General features: G+C 43.0%; 1 protein-coding gene across 4 annotated transcripts in view; it reads right to left on the reverse strand.

The window, feature by feature from the left end:
* Positions 1 to 12448, reverse strand: part of dclk1a (doublecortin-like kinase 1a) — a 63381-nt gene continuing 50933 nt past the window's right edge. For 3 of the 4 annotated variants that reach the window (XM_048264498.1, XM_048264500.1, XM_048264501.1), the window contains 10 exons: positions 11556 to 11643; positions 10893 to 11062; positions 9752 to 9871; positions 9106 to 9252; positions 7555 to 7688; positions 6981 to 7058; positions 6682 to 6778; positions 6433 to 6513; positions 5785 to 5898; positions 1 to 1682 (listed from right to left, as the gene is read on the reverse strand). In XM_048264498.1, coding sequence (XP_048120455.1) covers positions 1464 to 1682; positions 5785 to 5898; positions 6433 to 6513; positions 6682 to 6778; positions 6981 to 7058; positions 7555 to 7688; positions 9106 to 9252; positions 9752 to 9871; positions 10893 to 11062; positions 11556 to 11643 — 1248 coding nt within the window. In that variant the 3' untranslated portion in view covers positions 1 to 1463. Of the gene's footprint in view, positions 1683 to 3296; positions 3371 to 5784; positions 5899 to 6432; positions 6514 to 6681; positions 6779 to 6980; positions 7059 to 7554; positions 7689 to 9105; positions 9253 to 9751; positions 9872 to 10892; positions 11063 to 11555; positions 11644 to 12448 lie in introns of all 4 variants that reach the window. The other variant, XM_048264499.1, reaches the window with a different exon arrangement.

Here is a 12448-nt window from a genome sequence, read left to right on the forward strand (position 1 = left end):
TAAGAAATACATGATTTATTATTTTCTATTTTTACAATCACAAACCATGGACGGTTACATAAGGGTTATGATTAAAATGTTAAATGTCTGTTTTGTGCTGTGTTGAAATCTCGGCATATTTCTTACATGACATGAGAAACTGCACTTGATCTGTACGTAACCCTATGACCCTATATTCTCTTATACATCCGTTTCCTTTTTCCTTTACTGCCTTCAGATAGAAGAGTCTGAACCAAAAGGCCAACAAAGCTCTAATAAGGTCTACAAGAAGCTAGTATACTTCACTATAACAGGTGTGTCCAAGACACCCATACAATAGTCATGTACTGGTCTGAAACATTTACAAATGCGTTTGCAACATCTGGACATAGCAGCATTTCCTATTATTCTCAAACAATTTACTTTGTCAACTTTTTTTTTTTTTAAATGTCAGCACCAACATAAAAATAATATAAAAAACATATGCTCCACCCTATGCAGTACTGGTTCTACTGCCACATGTCCACCAAAATATTATACAGTACATTTCAGGTGTCACATATTGGTATAGAACATCTCAGAGGCCACTAGACAGTGATTTTGTGAAATTAAATTGACATGGACATATGTAATTGTTCTTTTGTTTCTTCTTTTACTTCAAAAATAGCTCAAACTGAAAGTAAAGCAAATAAGTTAAAATAAATGTTAATAAAAAAATTTCAAATGTATGAACTTCAATACAAAATATTACATAAAAAGCCCATCTTCTGGGCATGTGAGGTTTTGTCACTTATATGGAAGAAGCTGATCAGTCAGTGTGCCATCTTGCAACACCACCAAATGGCCGGCGTTGTAGACGCTTACAGATTTGTCCCAGTGACTCGTGCAAATTTACTGCAGGTCTTTCACATTACCACTAGAGGGCCTCAGTGTCCAAAGAAACAGGACAGAACTCATTCACAAGAAATAAGGCTTAACGTGTTTGTATGTGTGGGTGTTGTATGTGTGTGTGTGGGGGGGTGTGTGTGTGTGTGTGTGTGTGTGTGTGTGTGTGTGTGTGTGTGTGTGTGTGTGTGTGTGTGTGTTGGAAGAAGTAACCTTAATAAAAAAATGCGGGAAATGGGATGGTTCGAAAGTGATCCAGATTTTGCACTGACTCTCTGCGGGGCTCCATAACAGTGCCAACTCAACCGTCACCAATCTAGAACAAATAGTGCTTTGTGATCCAATGACCAATGAATATTAAACACTATCGAGACACCACGCTAGGTTACTGTATGCCTCCCCGGTGAACATGCAGCATCAATGTGTTGTTTAGGGAATTGCACCATTGTCATTTCAACCACACACTGCTTCTTCTACCACTCCTTCTCCTCCCCCACATCATCCCTCCATATCTGTTGACTGATAAGGGGAGTTTGGGTCGGAGGTTGGGGAAGGGGAGGGCTGCCCTGTCAGCGGGTCATCTGGGAGAGGTGGGGGTGTTAGAAGGGCGAGGTCGGTGACCGGACGGTCTCGGCGGAGCTGGGGGAGTAGTCCTCGGATTCGGAGGTGAACTCAGCTGGGGAGAGGCTGGCGGGGACGCGGGCAGGGGAAAGGCGGGGCTGGGGGGCCCGGGGCTGGGGGACCGACAGTGCAGGGGACTTCACATCCTGGTGGCGTCTTCGTCGGAAAACCTGCCCCTCCTTATCAAGAGCGGTGGTCTGCCGGGGAGGGGGGCACAGAGAGACTGGTTAGATCTGTGGGCAACTTATCCACTGTGTGCATTTGTGTGCATTTGTATGTGTGTGTGTGTGTGTGTGTGTGTGTGTGTGTGTGTGTGTTTGCCACTGGGACTGGTGCAAGATGAGAATCATAAAACCACAGAAACATCTTAATGTGGGTCACTTCCAAAAGCATCACAGCATTAAGCTTATGGTAAGTTTTTTTTCTTTTATTTAACAGTTCATGACAATCAAGTTCTGTGATGCTTTTGGAATACTCTTGGGACCCTGCAGTGTCCAGCAAAGCAGTTCTGCGAGCCAGCCCCCCTCACAAGCCCCGGAGTGGTCAAAACACAATCCAATTGGCTATCAGAATCATGTGTGTCAAACACCTGACTGATCACTGTGATGTGATTGGTGGAGCTACAGTAGCAGAGAGGGGTGTGGCAAGCTCTGCTGTTGAGAACATACTGTATCTCTAAATCCACAGAGACAGACACTAGCATGGCGTCTGCGTGTGAGGTAGAGAGCTACAGATTAGGCTACAGTGGAAGAGTAAGGTGAAGAATATGTGTTTTTATTCTGAGTAAATCCAAGACAAAAGGGTAAGGTACAGAGGCAAGGCGTGTGGTGTGAAGAAGTGCTACTCTTTTTTTCATTCACAAGATCATCTCAGCATCAAAACCCAACACACAAGTCACACCAACGGGCACACACACACACACACACACACATACGGCAACAAAAAGAGGGGATGAACCGGGCAACGCATCCCAGCAACCTCCCGCAAGCACAGGTGAGAGAAAGAGCAGCGTCCAATCACAATGACCACGACACAGAACCACTCAAACTCAACAGCAACCCAAACACATGGCTCAAAAGTGAGACCCCTTCACAATGACAAGTCTCACTCTCTCTCTCTCTCTCTCTCTCTCTCTCTCTCTCTCACACACACACACACACTCATACTTACACACACATACCTGACATAAACACAACATCTGAGCCACTCCAACACATACCCAATCAAAACGACCAACACATTCCAACTACATGTAACTTATACCTCTTTGCCTCTCAGCAAGGGGCATACATTACATTCATTTTACGCCACAACAACACATCGGAGAGTGCACCACAATGCGCTCGTGCGCCAGAAAAAACAACAACAAAGATGGGTGTCACCGCCCGGTCGCCTCCCCAGACAAAACGCTGCCGGGAGGCACGGAGCGCGAGATGGAGGAAGCTGATGTGAAAAAGAAAGGGGTTGTGGTGGGGGGGGGGGTGAGAGACATGGCGTGACTCACAGCTAGCACAGCTCAAGTACAGTTAGCCACCACAGTGAGCACATAGCAAGAGCAGAAAGAAGAGAGAGCGAGAGAGAGCAGAGAGAGAGAGAGAGAGAGAGAGAGAGAGGAGGCAGTGAGACTGAGAGAGGGGGGATGAGAGAGGAGAAAAGTCAGAAGCGATGCGTTTTTTTTTTTGGCCCTCTGGTGATGCCGTAGAGATGGTGACTGCCAGCACGTTGCCATGGACACACTGAAGAGGAGTGGTGTTGGGGAGTGGGGGTGGGGGGTAGGTTGGCAGGGTTAGCGTCTACACCGTGTGGCATACCTTATCCAATACATCCCTGGGTGCTGGGAGTAGTCCAGAGACCCTGACCGCTTGATGGTAAACCCGTCGTCCGGCTAAGCAGAGAGAAACGGGACGTAGCAACACACTCAGTTGAGTCAACCACCACAGACATGGCTGTTTGTTTAGCCTCAAACAAAGACTATTCACTGTTCATAGCAACAGAATCTGGAGCAGAGCAACTGTTCCAGGGTCAGTTACTACCTGGGCCAGAATTATCATCAGACGGGCAGTGAGTCACTGATTCCTCCAAATGCTATTATTCCTATTCAAATGTGTTATACAATATCGGCACATCTACAGTAGATACTACACGTGAGTGAACAAAAAGTGAAAGAGAAAATGGCATTTCCCTGGATATGTTTTCCAACAATGCGTTCAGTGCTGACTTCTGCTTTACCGTGATCGTCATAAATGATAAATGTAAATAAAAACAGTTTCAGAGAAAATGAAATGCATATAACATCCACATTACGTTCAAATTCGAAAATAATCACTCAGATCCTCCTTAGGTGATGCAATGCTTTAAATATGTTACTGCAATTAGAAAAACATTGTTCTTGTAAATAAGTAGATCTAAACTACATGTTAATGAAATACAGTAGGCCTACAGTACATCTATCTAAACTGTCTAAATACAGGGCAGCAGCAGGTACTTTTAAGTCTCATGCAGTTACAACAGCAATACACAAGAGGGAGCACTGGTAACAGCAATCTAAGCAGACCCATTTGATTCCACTGAATTCAAGGGCTTTTAGGCCACTGTATGTGCATTAGGTTTATAAATCACACATTGAGAGTTTGTTTACATATTACCTATAACTAATCCAATCATAAACTTAAATCATGAGCATTTTGTAGGCCTATATTCTTAAGAAGTAGACTTGTTATTGTCACTAAGTGCATAGTCCATAAAGTAAAAAGTCTTTATAGAGCCATCTTTCCTGTGCTAAGCTATCTGATATTTGCTGTTGTAAGGCAAAAGAGACCGCTCAGCATGATTATTTCATCTCACAAAGCATCCAGACTCTTTCACTTGACATGTGCTGAGGTCTGCCAATAGTCGTCCCTGACAACAGTGCTGACAGTCGGTCGAGAAGCGCGACAGAGAGAGAGTTAGCAGGAGGAGGAGAGGGAGGTGGAGGAGCAGAGAGGAAGACCATAGCAATAAGCAGAAGGAGGAAGAGGAGGATCATGGTTAGGCAGAGGATGAGGGAGGAGGTACGTTAGATGACAGCGCAGTGATGGTGTATTGGGTTCCTGGATGAGACTGCAGTGGATTGGGCTACAATGGCGCTACTACAGTTGATGCTAATGATAACGAAGCAAAGCTAAAAGTGTGAATTTGCCTCTCTAGATTTACAAAAGCATGAAAGTGAACCAAAGCAAAAGAGGGAAGCTTCATACATTGAACCAACTGACGTCCAAAGACCTTTAATCAAACATTAATTAGGCATATGTCTGCAGTTTATCAAATCATCTTGAATGGTCTAAGGCTTGGTCATTACCATGTCAGGAAAAACTGGATTATCTTGACAAATGTGAGTTCAGATTCAATCAAATTGCGCCTTTTACAAAGCAATAAGCGCCTTGATGAATAACTGCACTATGCTGAGCAGGACTAACAGCCCTAAATATGAGGACATACAGCACTCAGTACATACAGAAAAACGGTGCTGTCTAGAAGGTATAGCCTGCAATGCACTTTCAACACTGTTTTGTTGTATTTGTGGTATTGTTTTCACAGTTGATCAGGTATTGGTTCAGCTATTGATAGTGCATTGGGACTGTAAGGAAAGACTGACCCCTGTGATGTGGCCCAGCATAGTCTAACACTTAATGATGTCAGTGGTGTGTGTGTGTGTGTGTGTGTGTGTGTGTGTGTGTGTGTGTGTGTGTGTGTGTGTGTGTGTGTGTGTGTGTGTGTGTGTGTGTGTGTGCGTGTGTCCAAAGCCGGGACTTTGGAGAGAAAGCTGCAGATAGAGGCCCTATTTATTTTGCTTCAAAACAGGGCAGTGGTAGCGTAGTGGCTAGGGAGCTGGGCTAGCATGCAGTAGGGTGAAAAGTTGTGCGTTTAATACCCAGCTTACACCAGTGTGCCCTTGAGCAAGGCACTTAACCCCTAGTTGCTCCAGGGCCCTTATAATATAATTAATATATGTAAGTCTCTTTGGATAACAGCGTCTGCTAAATATATTGTAAATGCAAAATGCTTTATCTGACTTCCCCTTTAGGAGTAGGACTGGGTCTGGTAGAGATTCAGCTACGGTCTGTTATTAAAATAAATTAAGTATATTAAAATCCTCAATTGCAATACCTCTGGTGTTGGATCCTGTAGGTTAAAAGCAATTGTGTATCAATTGTATAGCATGATGAAGTCAATGAAGAAGTCAGCAAAGGCTGGTATTTTGTTCAATTGCTCATTTGAAGGAACTTTGTGTTTGAAATGGTAGGATGGAGAGATCCTTACTGTTATAACAGACACGCCAGCTGTGGTGATGTCGGGCTTGGGGCCGGTGTTGAAGTGTTTCTTGATCTTGCCAGCCACTGACAACTGGTGCTCATTCTCTGACAAGCCATCATCCTTCAGAACAGACAGAGAGAGAAAAAAGCAAAGGTCAAAAGGTCAGAGAGTGCACTGGACCGACAGTCTGTAGCATTAGGATGTGTAGTATGAAATGCCAGGCAAACAGACATGAACAGTAAAAAAATGAAGAGTTGTTATGTAATGGGCCTTCATGCTTGCTGGCACATAGCCTCTAGCTAAGTGGATGACACAGAGAGCGCTAATTGTAGATTCCCAAAACATGTCTCATCCTTGTTGCAAAACTATAAAGCTAAGAGGATCATGGTATCAATATTGTGTTTTCATTTCAAATACTGTATCTCCAGTATTATGGGATTAGCACTACAACGATACAATCCAGATTATGCAAATATTTATGATTGAGTGATTATTTTCCTAATTTCCTTCTTTATGTAACAGCAGGCATTTCATTGGGTTGACCTGAGCAGAGTAAATGCATTATGAGATATTAATGCTAAACCGACCATGAACAAATGTCCTGCTCAGATACAACACAGTCGTGTGTTTTGCGAGGCAATACAGTGGACTTACGTTGACCCAGGGATGGTCAAGCACCTGTAGAGCTGAATACCGCTTCTCCACTTCCACTTGAAGCATGCCGACAATCAACTCCTGAGGGGAGAGACAGAGCAGTGCATTCAGTATACAATATATATATATATATAATACTCAAATATATATATAATACTCAAAGGCACGCAAAACACAAAATACAGAGGTCTGGACAGTCAGTCAGTTGATACTGACACTGAGACACTTGGACGCAGGGTAGGCACTGACCTTGGCTGTGTCTGAGACATTGTCCCAGTAGGGTAGAGGGAAGTCTAGCTGGCCCATAAGAATCTGGTCAAAGAGAGCTTCCTGGTCATCTGCACTTCTGTGGACAACAGGAAGGACATTTGAATTTACTACTTTTTATTCAGATTTCATGCACCAATACACTAAACCACTCTTTCACTGACTATACTATGTGGTGTATAACACATCTGTTAATAAAAGTGCTTCTGTTAGTCAGATTGAACTATTGGTGTTTTTGCCTGGTCTTGACAAAGGTAGTGAGTTCAAATACACAAACATACCCTCGGAAAGGAGGAAATCCACACAGGAGAATGTAGGTGATGACGCCGGCCGCCCAGATGTCTACTTTTAGACCATAGCTGTAGGAGAAGAGAAGAAAAGAGAAGGGAAAAGAAGATAAGAGAAGAGAAGAGAAGAGAAGAGTTGTTTTTAGAATTGATTTGTCTTTATGAACTCTAGCAGTGCACTGAGTTAATTTAGTAAAGTTGCTTCATTTTCTATCTTTGCCTTTCAACATCACGAACATTTATTCAACTACATAGGCATTGCTTATGGGTCTCTACAAGAGATACATACAGTTTTTCCTTATTTGTGTGTGTGTTTGTGTGTGTGTGTGTGTGTGTGTGTGTGTGTGTGTGTGTGTGTGTGTGTGTGTGTGTGTGTGTGTGTGTGTGTGTGTGTGTGCATGTGTGTGTGTGTGTGCGCGCGCATGCACGTGCATGTGCACGTGCACGTGAACGTGAGTGAGTATGTTTGTGTGTGTGTATGTGTGTGTATGTGTGTGTGTGTGTGTGTGTGTGTGTGTGTGTGTGTGTGTGTGTGTGTGTGTGTGTGTGTGTGTGTGTACTGACTCACCCAGTCTCAGCGATGATCTCTGGTGCTACATATGTGGGAGTCCCACACACAGTGTAGAGAGGTCCGTCCACAATTGTAGCCAGACCAAAGTCTCCCAGCTTCAGGGACTTGCTACTGTCTTGGTGCTCATATACCTGTAGCAGACAAACACAGAGAGAGAGAGAGAGAGAGAGAGAGAGAGAGAGGGGGAGAGAGGAGAGGGGGAAGAGTAAGATAACAAGTTAAATGATGGTGAAATTATTTGATATTCACACTGTGTATTTCGATTACATCAGGGCATTTACCACATTAGATGCACCAGATGCTTAAAGCCATTACTGTGACTGAGTGATTACACCAGAATGAGAATCATTTGTGTTGCAGCGGAGCAGAGTAGTGGGCTTTCCACACACACACACACACACACACACACACACACGCAAGCACAAGCAGAGCCCTTGGGAAGTTACGGAAGTGTTGCGTAACATCTGCAGTGTGAACAAAGGCTCTGAAGGAGTTGTGAGTTAAAAACACACACAAACACACACACACACACACAACACGCACACACACAAGCCATTACCTGCTGTGAAACAGACATGAAAAAAGGTCAGAGAGAAAAGTAGAGGGAGAGGAAGAGGAAGTGAGGGAAGAGGGGGTTGATAACAAGGGACGAGAGAAGATAAAAAAAAACGAAGACAAGTCCCCACATGGTTGTATGGTGTTCAACACAAGACTGGCTGTTCTGACACTGTGATAGCCCAACTCAGTAGGACTGTGCCTATTTTAGGACACCATGTTGAGGCAGGTATGTACCAGAGTCCATCCACGTATACATCTCTCTGAAGCGTTGTTGACCTCAGCCAGCCAAAGCCAGACAGATTGCATTAGACTCGCACTCTACATAGCAAATGAGGACCTGAAAGTGAACAGCAATGATGAGTCTGGCTTGACACCTCACAAAAGTAGTGGGAGTGTTTTGACTCTTCAACTTGTCAATACATAAGAGGCAGGTGTTTGCTGAGTTTAGAAACCTCCTTCTCTCCATCCTGCTGTTGTTTTTTTCTTTATCTATGTCTAACTTGCACCTATGTTTTTTTGTCGCTGAGTGTTACTATGACAAGCAGACGCCTACTTGTCCATTTATTTATAAAATGTTTGTTCTTCAAAATTCTGTGTGCTGCATTCTTCTGCTGGCTGTGCTGATACACAAGCAAATCCTTTGTTGCTGGACAAATACAGGTCCTGTGTTTGTTGTTATTAATACAAGCATGTTAATCAAATAAATCATGCCTTGAGAATTTGGACAAATGGAAAGAATGAAATTAAACAAAACAAAAAGGTTATTATTTAGTTTGAACATGATGGAAAGAGTGCTTCTACACCACAGAAGTTCACAAATGTATTGCTTGTATGTGGACATACTGTACCATGCACTTCTCAAGGCACATAAGTGAATCACAAAATGTTTGTGCTTGCATGCGCCCTGTAAGTTCATAAATGAGTGAGTACATTATCAAATCATTCACTATTGGACCAATACTTGACTGGTCCATAGGACATGATACTCACCAGCAGGTTCTCTGGCTTGATATCTCGGTGCACAATGTTGAGGCTGTGCAGGTATTTGATGGCACTGACCAGGTTGTACAACATGCCACTGGCATCTCTCTCGGTGTACTTGTTGGAAGATGTGATGGCATCAAAAAGATCTCCACCCTGATACAAACGCACACACACACACACAAACAAACCCACACACACACACACACACACACACACACAAAAGGAAGAAGATCGTAATTTCTGAATTATTCAAAGCATGTTTTCTGGCATTATATGTTCTTGTAGCAAAGCACGTTTTGCTTGAAGAACATCAAAGAAACACTGATGAAAACTACAGAAACCAGCACTTTGGAATTAAGGCCAGGAATGAGAGAACTGTCAAGATACCCTTTTAAGTCTCACCATCTGATGGGGGTAGGGCTTAAATTATTCAAAGAAAAGCTTCACAGACCTCATCTCAACAGATTTTTTTTTGAGAGTTCCCCCTTTTTGGCCTATATTCTTCTCTATGTATAAAAAACCCCAGACTGCACAATAAAACCAAGTAGGTCTATCTATATGATATATTTGTTACCTAAAGTGTTAGGTCTTTTGAGGTGAACTGGTGATAGAATCTGAGTTATTTCTGTTTTTCTGTGCACGCCTGCATTACCTTGACCAACTCCATGACGAGGTACAGCTCGCTGTAGGTGTCCATCTCCTCGATGAGGAGAACAATGTTGGGGTGCTTCACTCGTCTCAGGATGGCCACCTCATTCTGGATCATGTGTTCCTGAGACAGAAAGTAAAGGAAATTACTCCAGATTCACATTGTCCTTCCTGTCCATTTTCTTCACTTAAGAAATGTCTGAACCATATTCATACAAGTGAAAAATCCATAGACAGATATATTGAAAAGAGGATTGCATTGAATGATTGAGTGATCTGAGAAGATCAATTCAGTTCAATTAAATTCAAACACTTTATTCATCCCCAAGGGGCAATTTGCACAGCCAAGTAGAGTAGTACACAAATATAAATAACATAAAAATATACATAGAAGTGTAAACAGCTGTAGAAAGTAAATATAGGTAAACACAGGTACTTATAGCGTGCCTTGTGCTTGTTAGCACTATTACATACATGCAGGGGTGTAGTGGTAAAATAAGAGGTGGGTAAACTATGAATCCTGTAATCATGGTAAGGTGATCTGCGCCATGCGGTATCAGATTTTTTAAAAAGGCATTCAGAACATGTTTGATCATGGTGGAGGTTATTGTTCAATGTTTATAACAATACCAGTGGTATTGAATGGTTCCTAGAGTGTTGATGAGTGTATCTATCTATTGTAAATGTGGATAATACAGTGTGATTTTTGAATGTTAAAAGTTGCAATTAGTGAATAAACTCAAAAGGATAAAGTTCCTGTGCACAGCCTTCCAGGTGCTGGTGAGGTGCAGTCGTCAACAGACTAAAAGGAAAGTGAAGGACCACCGAACACTGGTGGAATTTCTTTGCTGGTTTATTTTTTAGTGAACAACGCGTTTCGCCAATGCATCATCAGGTTCACTCTTAGTGAATAAACTCTTTTGAGAGGTGGATAAACTCTAATAAGAGGTGGATATTTCTGAAATTTCAGAGGTGGATAAACTATGTTTACTTGTGTTTAGCCTCCACTACATCTCTGCATACATGCACCAGTCAGTAAAAAAACAAAGCTTGTCCTCTAACACTAGCTTCACTCCATGTATCCCTCTTGCTGCAGTGAGAAAGTGGACCTCTTTAAGCCCTGTCTGTTGCAGCACGACCCTCACCTTCCCTCTGCACTTGCTCTTGTTGATGATCTTCAGGGCGTACTCTCTCCCCGTGGACCTCTCCACACACTCACGCACCACTGCAAAGTTCCCATCCCCTAGTGTCCGGCCCACTTTGTACCTCTCAGCAATGGTGGCGGGGACCTGGGGGTACTCCTCTACAAGCTCAGCTGGGGGTTAGAGAGAGACAGAGAGAGAGGGGGGAGAGGGAGAAAGAGAGAAGGAAAATCAGGTATTGCTGTGATCTTCAAGACTATGGCTGTCTCGAGGGTGGATACAGCACACATCAAGGTCAGGTGGGATAGAGAATCACTTGTTACCTGAGCTGGAACAGTATATTAAGAACTGCAGAAATTTAGTTTTTAAGAACTGCAAATAGTATTTAAGAACAGCAGTAATATATTGCAGAACTGTAATGAATAGAATAGTATTTCAGAATCATTTTTAGATGATGGTACACACTTTCTACACTGAAAGTAAGCTTTAACCACATGTTAAACAATTTGCTGTTGTCATTTGTGACTTTGGTCAATAACAGCATCAGTACCCACAAAACAGTCAGTAAACAGTCTGGTCTGTTCTGTCACACTGTGCTCATTTTCTCAATAAGGATAAGGATAGTCAACTTTAGGATTTTAGAACTTCTAGCCTCTCCAGCCTTACCTTCACTGCCAGGTCCATCCCCATCATCCATGGAGCTGCACACCTTGGTGGAGGCCAGTGAGAGAGATGAGCCACTGTGTTGGGATCCCTGTAGGAGAAGGCAGAAACACAGAGGGGGGAGGGGGTGGTATCAAGGGGGATTAGAAATTGAGGCACCAAATGGTGATTTCTAGGAAATGTTCAAAGAATACCCAGCTGTTGATTTGTCACATGATTCCAAAGCCATTTATGCTATTGCATTGTGTGGGACCAAGACCAAAACAAATCCAGAAACAAAACACTTACTTGGCAGTGACCAAAAACTAGATTAGAACTAGATCCCCATCAGTACAGTAGGTTTAGCTTTTGTGTTTGATACAACCAAGCCCATCCATGTACCGAGAAATACAAATGAACATTTGATTGTGTTCACACAACAAAAGCATCCACATCCAGTCCCCGGCTGTGTCTAATACTGGTCTTATTCCTGCCGTAACTGTGCAGTGCGGAGTGCTTAGAGCTCATCATATCACGAACGGCTTCCACACCTTTCCTTACCACAGCACAACAGCAGTTTCCATAGCAACAGCTTTTAAGCAGAGGTTCTAATAATAATACCGTCAGCGGCACACGGTGAGCAGGTTGGGTCAGGCTCAGTACCAGAGATCTTAGAACGGAGCGCTCTAGAATCTTTGCTCACTACTGCTTCCTGCTCCCAGGATCCTGTCTTATATGAGCAATTCCTACCTGTGAGCCTGCAAAGAGACCGAGTCAAACAATTTCAAATGAAAGCTTAATGTGAAGTTACAACAGGTCTCAAAATCCAATTGCTTTAGACATAGACGTTATCTACCAGAATTCAGATATGAATCATTCAATAAAGAAACTTTATTCTGAAGTAGGCTACACCTCAA

Source organism: Alosa alosa, chromosome 15, assembly GCF_017589495.1.
Source record: "Alosa alosa isolate M-15738 ecotype Scorff River chromosome 15, AALO_Geno_1.1, whole genome shotgun sequence".
In the NCBI taxonomy this organism is placed as follows: domain Eukaryota; kingdom Metazoa; phylum Chordata; class Actinopteri; order Clupeiformes; family Clupeidae; genus Alosa; species Alosa alosa.